The sequence below is a fragment of the Strix uralensis genome, chromosome 1 (assembly GCF_047716275.1).
Source record: "Strix uralensis isolate ZFMK-TIS-50842 chromosome 1, bStrUra1, whole genome shotgun sequence".
In the NCBI taxonomy this organism is placed as follows: domain Eukaryota; kingdom Metazoa; phylum Chordata; class Aves; order Strigiformes; family Strigidae; genus Strix; species Strix uralensis.
In genome coordinates this window covers 102,836,204-102,854,958 of record NC_133972.1, presented here as the reverse complement: position 1 = coordinate 102,854,958, position 18,755 = coordinate 102,836,204, and the positions used below count along the sequence as shown (strand labels likewise).

At 36.0% G+C, this 18,755-nt stretch overlaps 1 protein-coding gene across 3 annotated transcripts in view; it reads left to right on the top strand.

Moving 5' to 3' along the window:
• The window catches only part of PTPN3 (protein tyrosine phosphatase non-receptor type 3), a 136,288-nt gene that overhangs the window by 62,125 nt on the left and 55,408 nt on the right, over window positions 1–18,755 (top strand). For all 3 annotated transcript variants that reach the window (XM_074875510.1, XM_074875519.1, XM_074875528.1), the window contains 3 exons: window positions 4,665–4,753; window positions 10,034–10,097; window positions 15,673–15,845. In XM_074875510.1, the coding sequence (XP_074731611.1) occupies window positions 4,665–4,753; window positions 10,034–10,097; window positions 15,673–15,845 (326 nt within the window). The remainder of the gene's footprint in view (window positions 1–4,664; window positions 4,754–10,033; window positions 10,098–15,672; window positions 15,846–18,755) is intronic.

Below are 18,755 nucleotides of genomic sequence, written 5' to 3'. Positions count from 1 at the left end.
TTCACCTGCATTGGTTGTGGGTAAGTAATCTAGCATATGTGAACAAATTTCTTTTTTTGTCTTCTGACAATGTAAAAACCTTCCCAATTTTTACTAAGGTGATTACCTTTAAACGGTAAATGGGCATCTTATTAAATATGACTTTATCTAGGTTCATTGTTTGTCATTGGGTCATCTGTCATCTTTCTCCTGTATTGAAGAAGCCTTTATTGTCACACTTGAGCATTCCCTATATGCACTTGATTGGTCTATGCCTTTTAACTTCTGTTATAGCCTAGTATTTTGATAGGCCAGCTTAAGTTCCAAGACTTTCACTAGGAGGCTATTCTCTTAATATTCGTGGGATGCTGTTTCTGGAAGTTCTTCAATTTCTACCATCCTTCCTGAGTTGTAGGCCACCGAACTACATGGAGGATGGCAGTAGTGGTCACCAGTGCAAAGTAGTGAGGATAGTTTATAGTGGGTTCAGACATTTTCAACTAAATGAAATTTAATTGCTGTGTACTGTGCTGCTGTATCTGAGTAGGAACACCTTCTGGAGACATCTGCTTAAACAGTGTGGGGTTTCCCCCCCCCCCATTGCATTGTTTCATATTTAATGACCTGGGGTTCACAGGTGGTCAGAATTATTAGTCATGAGCCCCTACTCTGCCTGACACCAAACTATGATCTGAATCAAAGTCCAGATTTGAATCAAAGCCTTCTCTATTCCAAGCTAAGATGCAGAACATGATGCAGAACATGTTGCTACTGTTTCAGTCCAAATTAATATTTTTACCACAATTCAGTTTTTTGAGGGCTGAAAATATTTGAAGTGATCTGTTTTTTTCTAGCACTTGAACTGAACATCTAGACAATTAGAAGCTGCTAGGAAGGAAATAGAAAGCAAAATAGAAACTGTAATGCCACACTTTACATCTGCATTTTGATATAATTTGAATGTTGAGTTTTGTTCTTCCTCCCCCTTCCTTATCTCAAAGTGGGTAATGGAATAAGAAAAGTACAGAGAAGGGTAACAGTCATGAATGTTTTAGGGAAAAGCCTTCTATGGAAGGTGAACAGCATGTAGAATGTAAATAACGAACTTTTTTTTTTTTTGCTTTAGTAGTAAAAGATTTTAAGGATCTTCAGTCTCCGTAGAAAGAGACAGATTTAAGCAAAAGGAACTCTTTCCATATGACTGCAACTGAACTGTGGGGATTACTGCTATTGTGATGGATGACCAAGGTGAAATAGGTATCAAGAGCAGTTAGGCAGTTCAGTGGAAGAGTGATTCACTGGAATCCATTAAACATACAAAAAGCTTCTGATCCAGGAAATCCTCTAGATGCAAATCACCAGAAGCTGAGAAGGGGCATTATTAGTGGAGATGTGATTGGTTGTCTCTGGAGTTTTGCACTTCCAAAACATCGGTTATAAGTCGTTGTTTGGACTGAATGCCATGAGGCAAACCTTTCAGTCAACACGTTATCATTGATTATGCTCCCTAAGGCCCATAAGAAAAGTGACAGCACTGGGTTGTATCAGAGTGGACATTCTTGGCATTGTCTTATGGTAGATAGTCTTCTATTTGCTGAGTGCATTGCCTATACTGAAGCAGTCCTGCAGAAGAATACGCCTCAACATTTGGTCTCATCTGGTAGCCCATGCTGGCTATAAATGACACTTTTCTGAAGTTTGAAACAGTCTATTTCTGAAGTTTTGTAGTGAAGGTTATATCCCTCCCCCCAAATATGCTGCTGCTTCACAGAGGCTACCATGTTATACCCCACACTTGACAGAGAAGTTTGTCATGCCTCCTGATATCCTCCCACCACCTAGTACTGCTCTTAAATCTCCCCTCCAGTTTTGTCAGATCCTAGTGCTTCAAACAGATCTAGCAGGGACTAGTTAAACTGTGGCTTTTCAAAAGGCTGTAACTCTGTGGATCCTTACGATTCAGCTCTTTGCTGCTAAAATAGTCTTAGTTGTTCTAGGTTGTGAATGGTAGAGGAACCAGGTAACACCTTGTTTTTATACTAATGGCTAAAAGAAGCTAATGCTTCTGTATTGGTGATTGAGAGTGGGATACTTTTGGATAATGTTTCTTGAAGAACAGATGAATATCTAGTTCCCTTAATTTTACTGTTTTATGATACAAAGTTAAATATTTTTCAGAAGTCGAGTGTGAGCTTTCTTTTTAGCAACTTGCTAAACATGAAACTTCCATTAGTGAATTAATCTGAGCTCATTTTTCATCTGCAAAGACTTCTGCTTTTCTCTAAGGATAAATCTGAACTGCTAAAATTGTGATAGTCAAAAATGAAATAGTGTTAAGAAACTCGGGAGAGTGAATTCAATATTGAATTCACAGTATTGAGATTTCTTGAATTTCTAATCTCCTTTTGACTCTGGACCACTATCTCATCTGCTCAATAATTAGTCTGATGTTAACTCATCTTTCATTTTTACTCAGAGAGACAAAGATAGGAAATTCGTAGAATCAATGTTATTTCCGTATCTACAAAAATCCAGATAGTAATTGTAAATGAAATCAAATGTGAATTAGTATTTATCTAGGTAGATGCCTGGATTGATAACTTTTATCTTTATACCTTTTTTTAATGGTTATATCTATAAAGAAACAGGTAAAACCAAAAATATATGCATGTTATTTCTTAATTGTGCAATTGAACAGCACAGATGTATTGAAAGGGAAATAACTGCACATCTGCATCATCTTTCTTTTGGAAGACCCTCTTTCTTTATGACAGCCCAAAATCTTGGGTTTGTATTTCTTAGGTTTAACACAAGATAATTCATTATAACAAATAGCATGGGAGATCAGTGTTTTGGACTGGGGCAGAGGGAGGTGGGGAATGAACTTTGTTCTGAAAAAGCTCCTGGAGAAAATAGGGTAGTTTAGCCTAATTAATCCCTATCAAGTGTTTAGCTAATCCTTTATTTCTGCTAAATCATGTAGGTTTTCAGCTTTCTTTTGTGGTTTTTTTTCCAGCTATTTTTTGCTTCACAGTATATTGATTTTTTAAAAGCAGGAACCCGGAGTAATCTCCGAGTACTAATAATACAGGTTTCTGCCCTGCTTTAGGTTGGCTGTATCATGACAAGGGCAGCTAAATTCCATGCAGTTCATCTCCTGAAATACCTCCATTTTTTCCCTGAGTATTAAAGGGGTGTCAGTTCTGGTTTCCTGTATTATGCTGGCATAAACTGGCAGTTTGGGAGCTTCTTGTGATGAAGGTTCAGCCAACTCCTCTGGCAGCAGTTCTTGGCAAAATGGGGCAGCATGTTGCTGAGGATTATTAATACTTTCAGCTGATTCTGTGCCACCTTGAGTATATTTGGACTGCTACCTACCTAATGATTTTCTTTTATCCTGAGATAAGACTGCTATTCCTCTCATCTTGTCAGTATTCAGAGTTAATGCATTGTGTATTAAATAAGTTATGCTCATTCTCTGTGAACTGCTGTGGTATTTCACTGGAAATTTGTAAATCATGTTGCAACTTAGGTTTAGCTTCATTCATTCATATGCCTGTATCATGCTTGTATTCAACTATGTTTAAAGGACTTATTGTAGACTTTCCACAGTATTGTTAGGGCACATGCTAACCTGTTCTGTTCTTCTGTACCTTACTAATAAAGAAATTGTGATTGGACATACAAGAAAACCGTTTATTAAGTGAGCACAGAGTACCATCTAGAGGAGCAGCTAAGCTACTGAAGGCTTTAAGAGAATCCATCAACTTTGGCCATTCTTTACAAAATAGTCTGAAACTACTTTTGAGTCAAACCTGATGTTTTAACCAATGGGTTCTACACTTACATGTAGATTTTGAACATGTATGTGTTCACCTCTGTTCAGAAACTTGTGTGATAACATATTAGTACGTGTTGATCTTAGAGAAATAGGAAGCCAGGATTTGTAACTTTTGTAACATCAGTTTGGGTTTAGACTGAAATTGACTATTCAGCATCCTCCCCTCTGCCTTTTTTTCTTTTCACTTAAGTGTTTGCTTATATGGAAGCATGTGTTTTCTCTTGAGTATCTCAATACCTATAAAGGATTGTAAACTTATGGATTCATTTTTCCAGTTGAGCATGTTAAGCTAATGCACAGTTTTCATTTTAGTTAACAGTGGATTCAGTTTACTGTATCAAATATTCATGTGCGCACATATACTTCTCTAGCATACTCTCATATGCAGAATTGTTGTCACCTCCTGCCCAGTCTTTGTTGGCAAGACCTTTATGGAAAAAATTAAGGAATTATTTCCTTCGTCTTTTTAACAGCTTAGAATTGGGATATTTGTGTTCAGTTCACAAAATTCTGTGATTTACCTGGCTGATCTTGAAGTACTTCAACTTCTTTCCCATGGTTAAATTAATAAGGCTGAACTTCAAAATTTAGTCTGATACTGACCTAAAGAATATCTAGTGTAGTAAGTTCAACATTACAACTTGTTTAATGAGTTAAAGTTTGTAATACCTAGTAGATAACATCAAAGGAAAGAGATGCATGAGAAAGAAATCCAAATATATGATTGAATTTTTGCCTCAGGAGTAGCAATTTAAATATACAAAACTTGAATATTAATTTATAAGTAAATAAATGGGAATGGCATAAACTGCATCTGTGTTCTTACAGTATTATTCTTTTGCAGGATCTCCATAATCTAGATCTCATGATTGGGATTGCATCCGGTGGAATTGCTGTATATAGAAAACTCATCTGCACAAGCTTCTATCCCTGGTAAATTCCTTTACTAGTAAAGAAATATGTCTGGTCATTTCAATCTTATTTCCATTTGCTTTAGTATTTATTCCAAAGAAGCCTACAATACATACATTGGTTCTTTATTTGGGGTATCGTGGTATTTCCTTGTGTTGAGATAAAAATGAAACCTGTTGCCTAGGCTTTTAATTCTGTAAGACTTCTGAACTCCTTGCACTGTGAAGTCTTGATCAAGTTAATTCACATACAGGTGTGAGTACATGATTAGGAGGACCCTGTGGACCCTGAGACTTGCTGCTGTTATACCCAATAATATGTCTTTTTAAAAAAAATCATTATTACTAGTAAAGCTCAACAGCTAATGGTCTGATCATTTTATCCATTTAGCAAGAAGATATTTGCTTCTCAGAAAAGAAATGCAAAATGAGTTATTTGGAGTTTCAGATTTACTGGAACTAGGATAATATAATTTAGACAAATTTTTAAATGTCATCAGACAAGACTATATAATGTTAACAAGTCTTGGAGCCTCTGTGATACTGAAAACATTAGAATGCATGATAGTGCTGTAGAAAATAATCTCTAAGAAGAAGCAATGTGCGTAAGAAGTCTAACGTGAATGACATTGGAAATTAGTTAAGCTGTAATTATTTATAGTACTTATGGGCCTTATTAGTTATATCATACTAAAAATGATAACATAAATTAGAAATTATATGGAGGCTGGTCATTTCCTTAAGGGTATTGAATTGGATCAGAAAGAATTTCTCCCAGTCTTTATTTTTTTTTAAATAAGTATGAATTGGTTTTGTATACTTCATGAAGTATACCTTTATCATGTTATGTATAATTTCCTTGTATAATTTGTAATAGTTTTTCTGGAGAGCATTTTCACTAAGGCAGTATAGTGTTCTTACTCATGACAGAAAAGTGCGTTCTAATGAGTTGTACTTGCTTTTTGCCCTTTAATATTCCTGCAATATTCCTTAAATACTTGAGTCATTCCATCCTTTCATCATGAACCCAACCTAACAGGTATTTCCTATGGGAAAGCAATAAAATCTGTTTCAATCTAAATTTTAGTGGAAAATGTACTGCACTGGATTTTTCTTTTTTTTCTTTGTAGTGAGTTGTATTTCAACTCACTTGTGTGTACTGTAACCGTCCTAAATGTATGTCAATAATGCTGTCATACAACACAGTGACATCTTGTATTTTTCCACTTCCAATGCATACTAAAGCATAAAAGACTTTTATCTTTTATCTTTGTGCCCTGAGCTCTGCCCTTTCATGTCTCAATCTCTCAGTGACTTTAAATAGCTGCAGGTTTTAAAAACTGCCAGCTGGAGGCACATTTTATGTCTTCTGCAAGTCTTGTTCTGCCAACTTACTGACCTGAGGTATGACTGGATAATAGTTATTCCTGGAAACCATACCGATGGCATTTTAAAATCCAGAACTACATGATTTGCTAAGGAAAGGGAAAGAGAGCTTTACAGCACACAAGACAGAAAGAATCCACAACTTCTGTACTCCTTTTACTCCTGGAGAGCACAGAGGAATAAAACACAGATGCTAAAACATCATTCACAAAAAGCTGTTCTCATTTACAAAAAGAAATTGAGGGGGGAAAAAAACCCACAGATTTTTGTTCAAATAATTTCTAGTCTAAAACATGAGGCTTAGGAAGCAATATTTTCAGCTGACTGCTAATGCAATTGTTCCAAGCTTTCCTACTCTCTCTCTAAAAATACCTTCTCAACTTGAAAGGAGCAAACACTCACTGCATAGGGGACAACTTTTTGATATTTCTGGCCTTTTGAATGAGTTAGTCATAATTCTTCATGCAGGAATGGTGTCCATTCCCTGTGTCCCCCAAAACAAGCAAACAAGGAAAGTCACCAGAGCAGACTAACTTGTGCTGTATTTGTAGTATACACTTTTAATTTCTTTTTAGGCCTTAAAGCAGGATATATTTCTGTAATGCCTGGAGTTTTAATGTATCTTGCTTGGGCTGAAGATGTGCAGGTAAGGAGATGCCTTACAGAACAGTACATGCCTGAGAACGCAAAGAAAAAAAACGCCATTCAGATAACTGAAATGGTATTTAGGCTTCTTATGTAACACCATTTGTAGTAAGTAGTTTTTCCTATGGGCTGAGCAAGCTTCACCATAACCGTGGTAGAACTCAAGGTGGCAGCAAACACCATCAAAGCACTTTTTCCAAAACTTTTGAGTAAAATACTCTGCAGCATTAGTGGATGACAACAGTACAACTATGCCATATGGTAGTAGTCAAAGGGGACCAAAAGTTTTCAGGAACAGAGGCAGTGAGAGAGTACTGCCTTGGCAAAAGAAGGATTTTCAATCAAAGCAACCTACGTAAGGAGCTGACTGATAAGTCAGAGGCAATGCAAGTCAAGACAGGTTTAAAAAATAGCTCTGGATTTAACGCAGTATTTTATATGCTCTGGAAAGTTATTCTTGGGGGGTGCTCAACTGTTTTGTGATAATTTCCAAATTTGTTGTGCAAGTAAAATATTATCTTAATGGCAAAAACATACAAACACTGTCAACATCAGCAGCAGTTAAGGCAATGTATTATATGCTATTCAGTGTATGCAGTTTCCTTGCTTTGAGAACTTCAGAGAAGCTGCTACAGGAATACATTCTACATTGCTAGTTAAAATTAAAAAACCCCAGCTCGCCAGTCTTACATAGCAAATTTGATAGAACCTTTCCTGCTGAATCTTCCAATGGCAAAGTATAAGACTTACAACTAAAAAACATTTTTGCTTCAAGTCAAAAATACCAGGTGTTAGTATGAAGTGCTATGACAGAACTGCCAATTTGATCAGAAATGAATAATTCTGTTGCTGCTAAGTGACAAATCTATTTTGACCCTTGTGAATGATAAAAAGATGGGACCCAAAAGATGTATTAATATGCTACAAGTATTGACCATTTTACAGGTAAACCATGAAATTTAATGATTTGTAAATGTTGCATAATCACTATACAGATGTGATAAGGGCAGCTGAGTCACCAGTTACAACAGGAGTAACTACATCCTCTTCAGATCATGTTTTGGATGTGGCATCTTCAAGCACTTATTAAATCTAAATCCTTTGATACCTTAATTCTTTTTTTTTTTTTGTGGATTCTGCTATATGCGAACATTCACTCAACTTGTAGGCGTAACATTGCAAATGATTTTTAGTTAATGTTAAATGAAACTGTCAGATTAGCAACTGTTCTTTGTCACTGAATTAAATAGGTTTAGTTGTACTTTAAGAAGAATGAATGGAATTGAGAAGGATGCTTTACTTTAAAGGAGAGTCAAAATAAAGAGACTTAAAGCCCTGGTTTGACTGGAAGTGATTATTTGGTCATGCAGTGAATCTTTTTTTTTTTTTTTAAAAAAAAAAAAAGGAGCAGGGGTGAGGGATTGAGAGAGTTTTGATATTTTGGGATGTTGGCTACCTTTTTGTTGTTGGATGGAGGGTTTTTTGCTTAGTCTGCAAGGTTAATTTTCTGTGTCCTGTATTTCTGCTGGCTCTATGTTAGAGTAAGAACAGACCATGACAATGACTGTATAAGTTGAGAATGACTCAAAAAACTTACTGGTTGAAGTTTAAGTCAAGAAATATGGTAAGAAAGAACCAGAAGCACAAAACTTGAGTGCTACTAGTTCAGGCAGAGTAACACTAGGATTAAGAAAGGATTTATATATACATGAGTTGCATCTCAGCAAATACAACTGAAAGTTTATATGGCTTACCAGGAAGTTCAGAATCTAGAACTTTTAGATGAGCAATACAGATCATTGCTATTTGAGGTAGCAAGTCAAATAGCATAAGTATTTCAAGAGTTGGCCTAACAGGAGAGGTGGATATGATTTGATTTTGACTTTCTATTAACTTGCACAACAATTTGCCTGGTCGCCAAAGAATATTGTTAATGAAATTCCTGTTTCTTTGTAGCTCTGTAATTGATGGAGAAAAGCATTTTCAGAAATGGGCACGTGTTCAGTTTTCAATTCCTTTTGTGCAGGAGAGGGGATTTTTCATTACATTATCTTTCTTCTTTGTAACTGTCCAATATACTCTCCTGTATTAATGAAGGACGTTGCTCTATAACTGAAGTACATCTCTCTCATGGGCAGTGGGGAATGAATGATATGCCATTGTCCAACTTGTTGAGATCAATGCAAAAACTGTGGGAAGAACTGAGGTGACCTTCAATATCGTTCATAGCTGATGAGATCTAAGGTTCTGTGAAACAATATGAGTTGATGAGAATATTCTGAGACTTTTAGCAGCAACATTTCAAAGCCCTTTCATGTTGGGTTTTTTTTTAGGCAGATATGACTTGATCAGACCTTAAATAGCTTTCCCAAGGCATCCATATGATTCCAGCTGATCACAGATCACAGATTTCTTTTTCCAAAATGTATAGGTTTCCAGTTATTGAAGTAGAAGTATTGAAGAGAAAATTTAGACATTTTAAACAAATCTTGTTTTGCTGTAGGAAGGTGCGTGGGTACCTAGAAGTTTGTTTAATTTAGGAAAACTGATGAGCATATACTTAAAATGAAAATTGCTTGAGCACTAATTCCAGTTGTAATCCTTACCTTAGAAAATCTTTATTCATACTATGTATATGTAGAAAAAGAAGTGTTCAGTTTGGTATAGGATTACCACAAATCATGTAAAAATATTAATAATTGAAGTGAAAAATATATTAACATTCATTTCTACAGTTTTCATCCTTCTACAGTTATGATTTTAACTACAGTGTTTGTTTAGTTATTAATACAAGTACATGATGTTTTTCACTATGAAGCCAATTCTGTGATGTCTCTGGTAAATTTCAGATGTTGTATGACCAAACCTGTCATGTCATTAGGGTCTTAAATTTTGTTCCTTTAGTCACAGTTGTCATATGATTCTTAAGTTATACAAACTTGACACATTTAACATTTGTGCAGCTTAGGAAAGGATGTCATCAAGTCTTTGCTGCAAGAATAGATTTGGTGGGAGAGAATTGCTGTGTGAACTATTTAAAGAGTAAATGAGGAAGAATCTCAATTTTAAAAAGGCCTTTCCTTCTTAGCTAAAATTTTGCCTTTGAGTTTCTTGACATCTATTTGCCACTTAACACAGGAGGTGGCTGCATATTATTCACTGAATATTTAACAACTATAATCTTTTGGGCTCACTGTACACAGTATTATTTTTCCTTGTATTATCCCTCTAAACTTTGTTTAGTATTTCATGGTCTGCTTCTTTCTTTTAGGGTGAACATATTAAAAATTTCCTTTAAAAGGAAAAAGTTTTTTATACAACAACGGCAAAAACATGTAAGTAGTCATTTAACTTTATTTTGCTCAAGTGATCATGTTCAATTATTTTGCCTTAAATGTTAAGACAACAAAATGTTGATCAAAAGGCTCTGTTGTCCTAACTTGCCATTGAAATTCTGTTTTGTTAACTTGTCCTTGCTATTCTGGTCCTCTTATCCTCGCTCTGTTTTCCATTTTTGTTTCCTTTCCAACATTGAATCCTTCCACATTCAGTCTGTTGAACTGTATCTTTCCCCTGCAAGTTTCTTCTACCTTGGAGACTTGGGGAAATGCAGATCTTCATCCTTTCTCTGCCCTGCAGAGTTCCTCAATGCAGTGAATCTACTGAACAGCTGCTTATCCCATCTGGGAGGACTTTGTGAGGTCCCTTCTTATGGGGCTCAGAGTTCTGCAAGAAAGGAAGGTTCCTGAGAAAAGGAGAGCTCTGCAGCCGAAAGACATGAGGTTGGAAAGGGGGATAGTGCACCTCCTGCTGCGTGTAACATGGAGGGCTTTAGAAGGTGGCAAAATATGTGAAGATAGTTGATAAAACTGATGTAATTTTTTTTCTACTGTTAAGAGTTGTCTTCATAACGCTGTGTGCTTTTTACAGAACAGTTGTAATATTAGTCTATTTAATAGGGAAAAAAACATCTTGATTACAGTTTTGTGCTGCCACAATATGAACAGATAAATTAAGATATCTTTTTACAAAGAGAAAAGAATATTTAATATGACAGAAAAAACACAGAAATTGGTAACCAGCAGATATATAAATATTTTAATTCAGTTTAGGACAGAACTCAAATAGATAGTAAAAGGTAAGTGTTAACTTATACCTGAACTTTATGAAGGCTCTTTCTGGTAGTAAATGAGCTCTTAAACTGATAGGAGATATGTTACAAGACCACCTCTTGACCCACATTGATTAGAGGGTATGCTAGTGAGGCTTTTTTTACCAAAAAGGAGAATGGTTTCATTTCTTTTTTTTTTTTTCTTTCTTTCTTCCCCAGTTTGGTGGGTATCTTTCAAATTTGAGGAGTGTGCATGTATGTACACATTCTTACTTCTCAGGTCTCGTGTAAACAAAGTTACTTCTAGAGATAGTGTTACTGCACTAATGCTTACACACATAGCATGCACAAACAGTACTGTTTTCTCTTTTAAGAGAGTGTGTCCTAACTCACCCTAGAGGTGTCTTCATTTTTTTCTAAGCTGTAAGTTTCTAAATATATTGGTTATATGCAAACTTGTCTCAGTCTGTTCATATATAATTCACTATATGAAGAAATGAGTGGTTCGCAAACCATTCTACTAGTTTGTGAGTGTGACTGTATTTGTATTACATTCAGTGTAATCATATTACACTTGCAAGTATTACCTTCTTCTAGATCTGAGGATTAAAAGTTCACTGATAAGCAGTCATTTTAAATCTAAATATCTTCAAGTATACAAATATGAGCAAGCTTATGGACAGCAATTTTCAAATGTGTCTGTGAGGATAAACATAGGTGCAGAACTCTGAGTCATTAGTAGCGGTGAATAGTATAATGAGTGTACTTACAGGGGATTTTTTAATATGGAAGAATTAAGTGTCAATATGTAACAGTCTCTGGACATAAAGATCATGTAAAATATGTGTGTTCGTTGCATAAAGACTGCTGCCAAAAATTTAATTTCCCTTTCTGGAGACCTGTGTGACCTTTGAAGAGGACAGCATTCTTAAAGTTTGTTCAATTAAGCATTTGATAAACCCCGACACTTCAAGGCCGTTGATTCTTTTAACTAATCTTCTCTTAAGTGATCATAGTTCTTTACTTCATAACCCATTGAGATTACAGTAATGCACGCTGATGATGCTCTAAAGAGCCACAGAACTGTAGGAAAAATAAGGCCAGCCACATGACCTTTTTATGCTTTCTCAGTAGATATGAAAAAGCAGACCAGGTGTGCTTATTAAATCTCTAGATATACCCATCCTTGTCAGTTAGCCCCCTTTGCTTGAAATACAGGGCAGCAAGCCTGCAGTGCTTCAGTGGTATTGCTTGGAAAAGCTTGCTGTTGCAGTGCAATGTGAGTGAGGCAGACCTGGACTGCTAGGGAGGCTAGAGAGTCTCTGGCCTGCTCTCCAGACTAGAGAGTCGCTTGAGGGGTTTGTGAAGGCAGATGACTGAGGTGGTGTAAGTCTTTGGATTGATGAAATTTTTACTTGGAAGTACAGGAGAAAATAGGTAAATGAGGCTGAAAGTTAAGGAAGATGGAAGAATGTGGGGAAAGCAGAGCAGATACTACATATTCATAGGCAAGGTTTTATCAAAGATGGCAACAATGCTATAACATTTCAGAGTTTTGTATGTCATATATAGATTTCTTTACAAAAATCTACAGAAGGTTCTCAAAGGCTATGAATTTGCAGTCATCTGAGATGTGCCATGTTTCATTGATTTATTCTTCTTATTTCTCTTATTCCTTTTTTCTTTCCTTATGTCCCTGTTCTGAAGACTCACCTTATCTTACTCTCTCCCTGATACACACCTCCTCTTTTACCCTCCCACCACTTCAGTCTGTTGATCAGCTACTTGATAGAAGTATGCAGTATTTCTGTTTCTATTGAAGAGCTACATAAGGACTAGGGAGCAAGACTGATGAATCAGTGAATGTCTGATGCTATAAAAGCTCATGATATCTAGACTTAATGAAGGGTGCAAGATTAAAGGTAGGAATAGGAACTATGCTGGTTTACAGGCAACTTTTTAAAGCTTTCAGAAATGAAATTTTATTTCCAGTGTGCTTATCTAATGCTTAAAACCAACTTCACTTTCTGCATATTAAAATATATTTTTACTTGCTATGCTGTAGGTATTTTCAAATTCTCTGTGAATGGAATAGGCATACATCTGATGCAAAGTTCTCCCCTGATGCTGAAATAGCAAGACATTCACTTTAGATACTGAGAATTATTCCCTTTACCTTAATGGCCACAAATTTCTCTAATCCTCATTTCCTGGTAACTATTAAGGTACCTTTCTTTCTGGAACTTGAGTTGACAAGTATGATGGGCATATTAGATCCTTTGATCCCTCTAGACCTCTCTTCACCTTTAAAACGGTGCATAGATTTGATAACATGACTTGCAAGGTGGCCTGTTAGTGAGTCAGATGGTTATGTTAACAAAAGATTTTGTCAATTTAAAAATTGACAAAGTTTTTCTGAAACTTCTGAAAGTATTGATCCTAGTTTAAGTTCATATTTAAACTTATAGCCCACCTAGGAGCTGCTAAGAAAGTTCTGTGATAACAGTTAGGAAGAACACACTTATGATGTAGGCAGCAAGATTCATTACTATTTTCAAACCTAATTTTAAAACCAGACTATTAAGTGTGCTTAATTCCTTATCTTTATGCTACGGCTTTTCAGTATAATTGAGGTGTTTGGATAAATTTAATTTTTGTGGCAACTGAAAGGCCAGTGCTCCAGGCCAGCAAAAATATCTATACACTTTCTCTTATTTGTCTTCTGGAGTACTAAAACACTTTAAGTGGTATTCAACCAACAGAGAGTATGTCAGAAATGTCATTTGTCATTAAATCTTTAACTGATGTATGCTTTTTACACTGCAAGAAATTCTGAGTTAAAATTTCAATATGCTTGCACAGTTTATATAAGCTAGTTAGAAGCAACTATGTTGAACTGACAAAGATTAATTGGTTCCAGTATGCATGAAGCTCAAATAACAAACCCTACTTCTTATAAAAATTAAAAAAAAAAAAAATTTACTAGATATAGGAAAAACATGCCTGAAAGACTGCAGTCAATTAAATGTTTTGCAGTACCTATGTAAAATCGAGGCAAATCCTTTTTATCTTTCTCTTGAAATTCTCATTGGTTTTCTAAAATAATTACTTCAGTCATAGATTCTCTGAACTAGTCATAAAGTGATTTGCAGAATGTGGCATTTGTAAAATGTTGCCTGGAAATAAAAAGAATACAAGAATATATTGAGTATACCAGCCAAAATCGTCTGTAGTTACTTCCCAGCAGGATTGTTGCTGTCAACAAACAAAAGGACAATGGCAACTAGAAATCAAGGTGTTATCCAGGTGGGATCTCTATTTTTTGCTGGACTGTATGAGAAAGATCTTTATTAGATCTTTGAGTCTTTTAATTAAAACAAAGGCTTTGCAACCCAAATCCTGACTTTCTCCAAAGTATGAGCTAGAAAGAGAGCTTTACTGAGATGGTTGCCTGCATAATTATATGCTGAGATGTCAAAATTCAGTCATAATTCAGAGCAGCTGAAAAAGATGAGCGATGAAATCGAAAACTTGCTTTTTTTCATTGAAGTGCTGAACTGTGATAGGAACTAACTCAGGTCTCATGTTATCTTCCTTTTCCCTCTTTGCTTTTCATTCCACTTTCTTTGCATCAATAACTATATTAACCAAAGCTGTATCTTGTGCAAAACTCTTGGGATCTGAAATAGCTCAACAAGTGCTACAGTTGAGGAGGGCATAAACATGGGTGACACAATTGTATTGCACCTGTGTTTCACTGGCACTTTGGCACTGAAGTTACAAGTAAGAATTTGCACCAAGACACAGAAGGTTTGGATTCTGCTTCCTTTAGATCTCCTCGTTGTGACCTCATGTTATCATTCAGAAAGTAGGATTGGATTTGAACAGCAGTAGCAGCAGCTCCAGTCCCATCACAGCTACTTTCTTTCCCCCAAGATGGATCACTCTTAATGTCTTTAGTATATTCTAAAAGACTGTCAAGCAGATGCTTTTTGCGTAGTATGGCTCTTGAAAGAATATTACTGAATTGAAGACTTTGAATTCAAAGATTGAGGGTATTTTTTTCCTTTCTACATGGCACCCTTAATGGAATGTTTTAAAGAGTTTTGTTTGTCATAAGAGGTCAGGATCTGACGGGAAACCTGAAACTATATTTAGGTGTTTAATATTACAGTTGTATATACAAAATCTTTACCACTCTAAGCTTAAATACTTGATAACACTGTAAGGATTAGTATTGCTTAAACTTCTAAAGGGAACTGGGGTTGTTTAGTCTGGAGAAGAGGAGGCTGAGGGGAGACCTCATCGCCCTCTACAGCTACCTGAAAGGAGGTTGCAGAGAGCTGGGGATGAGTCTCTTTAATGAAGTAACAAGTGATAGGACAAGAGGTAATGGCCTCAAGTTGTGCCAGGGAAGGTTTAGACTAGGTATTAGGAAGCATTTCTTTACAGAATGGGTTATTAGGCAGTGGAATGGATTGCCCAGGGAGGTGGTGGAGTCCCCATCCCTGGAGGTGTTTAAGAGTAGAGTCGACATAGCGCTTGGGGACATGGTGTAGTTGGGAACTGTCAGTGTTAGGTTAATGGTTGGACTAGATGATCTTCAAGGTCCTTTCCAACCTAGTTGATTCTGTGATTTTAGCCATCTCCAGCTTACAATCTACTATAAGCTTTTTTTAATTTCCTAAATGCATTTTTCCTATTTAGGCTAAAAGTAATTTTATTGTTGTTTTATGAGCTTGTTTACCAACTTTGATCTGCTTGTATATATTGAAACATGGTATTTCCTATTGTTACAGAATGAATCCAGAGAGCATATTGTTGCCTTCAACATGTTAAATTACAGAGCGTGCAAAAATCTATGGAAATCTTGTGTAGAGCATCACACGTTTTTTCAGGCAAAGAAGTCACTACCTCATGAAAAAAAGATATTGTCACATTATTGGACCCTGGGTTCTAGAAATCCAGCAAAGTAAGTATTGTGTGAAAGCATGTTTGCTTTGTAATGGGAATGGGAGGATTTGTGTGAATGATAGCTGAAGCTGGAGTGGCAGAGTTCAGTTCTGCCCACAGCTGTGTCCCAGTCTGAATGTGAACTATTTGACAAGTTATATAGCTGTGGTTTCAGTTTCTGCAATGTGGTCTCATTACAATAGAACTTCTCTTATAATTTCGTGGAAAGGTATTGTAATATAAGTAAGTTTTACTGGTATTGTGTCAACTTGTTGTTTCAGTTTGAGGTATAAAAACACTTGAAAGTAAAATGTCATGTAGCTAATGACCTGATAAGAGAATTTACAGAACAGATTTATTTTGAACTGTTTAGCCCTTAGTGTCATATGCACACTCTGTTTAATATGTTAGGGCAATTTCTGGAGTGCGTCATACCAACCACTGATTACTGACAGAGGTGAAAAAATGTCACATCCAAGCATTCAAGATATCACTTTTGTGACACTTCTAATCTTTTATTTGCCTCATTGGGTTCTGCTAGTCATGGAGCTGGTAGTTTCATAGTGGCATCTAAGATCTAGTTCCCCAAAAGTAACATTTCAGAGCCTGTCATTTTGCTAAATAACGTTGGGATTGTTCCTTCCCATATGCACCAACAGGGCCCTAATGTCATTAAACTTCATCTGCCAGTTTATTGTCTAGTCACTTGACGCTGTGATTTCCTTCCGCAATTGACCTTTATGTTTGCCATCCTGTGTGATTATCTTCAGCAAACTTTGTTCACTCTTTTCTCTAGATCACTAGTGAGTATGTTGAGCAGAAGAGCCCCAAACAGATATCCCTCTAAGACTTCACTGCTGATCTTTTTTCACTATAAATCTAAAACATTTTTTTCCTATTCTCTCTTTTATGTCACAAGTTGTGAGAGGGGACGTGACACAAGTGAACAGGTAATTCCTCCAAGTGAGGACTGTATTCCCTAGCTCCTTCGTTTCTTCGTAACCTTGTCAAATATCTTTTTGAAATCTTGAGTAGATTAAATCACTAAAGTGGGAGGTTATACTCTAGTAGTTCTGCTCTTTCATCTTGGAAGCTTTTAGATTTTTTTGATAAGTGTCAGTCCCAGTGATTTCTTTCATTATGTTGAATTGTTCTGTTTCATTTATCAGAAATTCAGCTACAAATGTGTCATGTCATGTGTCGTCATTGTCCCATGTCCCATCCTCACCCCCATACCCCTGAAAAAAATTCTGTCATGAAACATATCAAAAATCATTCATATTAATAGTGAACAAAAAAGAAAGTCTTATGTCATCTTCTCTGAATGTTCTTTTTGTTTTTGGAGGGATTTTTGGATTTGGAGATTTTGGAGGGTTCTTTGGTCCTTTGATCATCTGTAGTCTCTTTAGACTCTAGAAACCTGCTCTGGGGATTTTTAGAAAAGTATTGTACTATTTTCTTTTTGTTTGTGGGTTTTTTGCAGTGTGTTCCCTTAACAGTTTAACTTTACATTTAATTTGTCAGACTGATTCTCTCTTTCCTATTTGGGTAAGATTCAACTTTTGAATGATGTCATAATACTTCAAATAGCTTCCCAGACTTTGGTGGCTGGCTGACTTTTCATACTGTCATGTCTCTTTAGATACCATAGAAATTCATACCAAGTGGACTAGTATTTCTTGTAAATGAAGCAGTTAACCCATGAGGGCTGTCCAACAGTAAGAAGGCTGATAAAATATTATGTTTTCTGCTGCAGTGGAATTCCTTATTTTCACCTAGTAATCGATCGTAGCTGAAGCAAGTGAAAAAAAGTAGTTGTAAAACAGTAATTTAATTTTCTAAAGTTTTACAGATCCATATTTTGAGAATGAGCTCCTCTATGGAGTGATATGAACATGTTCTTCCCATAGTGAAGGTTTTGGGGAGGTGACTTTCTCAAAGCTTGTAGGATCATAATGTCCTGGAGTCCTTTTTCTCTCAAATTTGCAAACAGATTAAAAATCCTTATACTTGTATATACATATGCACAGACAAGCATTGCACAGCCCTTGTAATGTTAAGAAAGAGAACAGTATGAATTCCAAAGGGTACCAGTTTAGTATCATTCCAGTTTTTAACATATTATTTTTGACAAATTTGCTGTTACAATTTCTTAGTAGCCTGTAGCATGCAGAATAGTTCTCATTGTTGAACTAAGTTAATAAGAAAGACTTCTTTTCAAGTAATTTTTATCTTCTGAGGCATTATCTCTGGTGCACTGCTTATTTAGGCTCTTAAGCATTCTATAGGGAGAACTGTTCATTGTGATATCTTCCATCAGCTTAATGATATCCTCTGTACTAATGCATTCTTTGGCCTTATTTATGCCAGCATCGAGCGTGAAATTTAGGATCTATGTGAGGCAGAAATGACTCTGCAACCTTTGCTATCAGAGACTGCTAAAGTACATAAGAAGCAACAGTAATTTTGGGAGACTTTCAGTAGTTCCTATCAACTTGGTCACTGTCACTCAGCAAATTATTTTCTCAAAAGATTTAAGAAAAGTTGTGAACAAGTCGCTTCCAAAGTCATCTGTCATGTATTGAAAAATTTTACTTTCCTACTTGTTTGTGATTATGAAATGAGCTTACATGTTCCTTTTCAAGGATGGCTCTGAGCTCATGTGGAAGCTACATAACCAAAAAAGGGATTCTGAATTCTCCCTTATGAAAGGGAGCAAAATTTTGCATTGAATAAAACAAACAAAACAACCAAACAAAAAAACACCCCTACAAAACAAAACACACACACAAAAACTCCACTAGCCATACCATACAGCCTGGAGGTTTTAAGATGGACTTGTCTTCTTACAACTTCTGTCAACCTTGAAGAGGGTTACATTCAGGTTCTACCACCTTAAGTATCACAATTTTTCCTCTGGAATTTATGG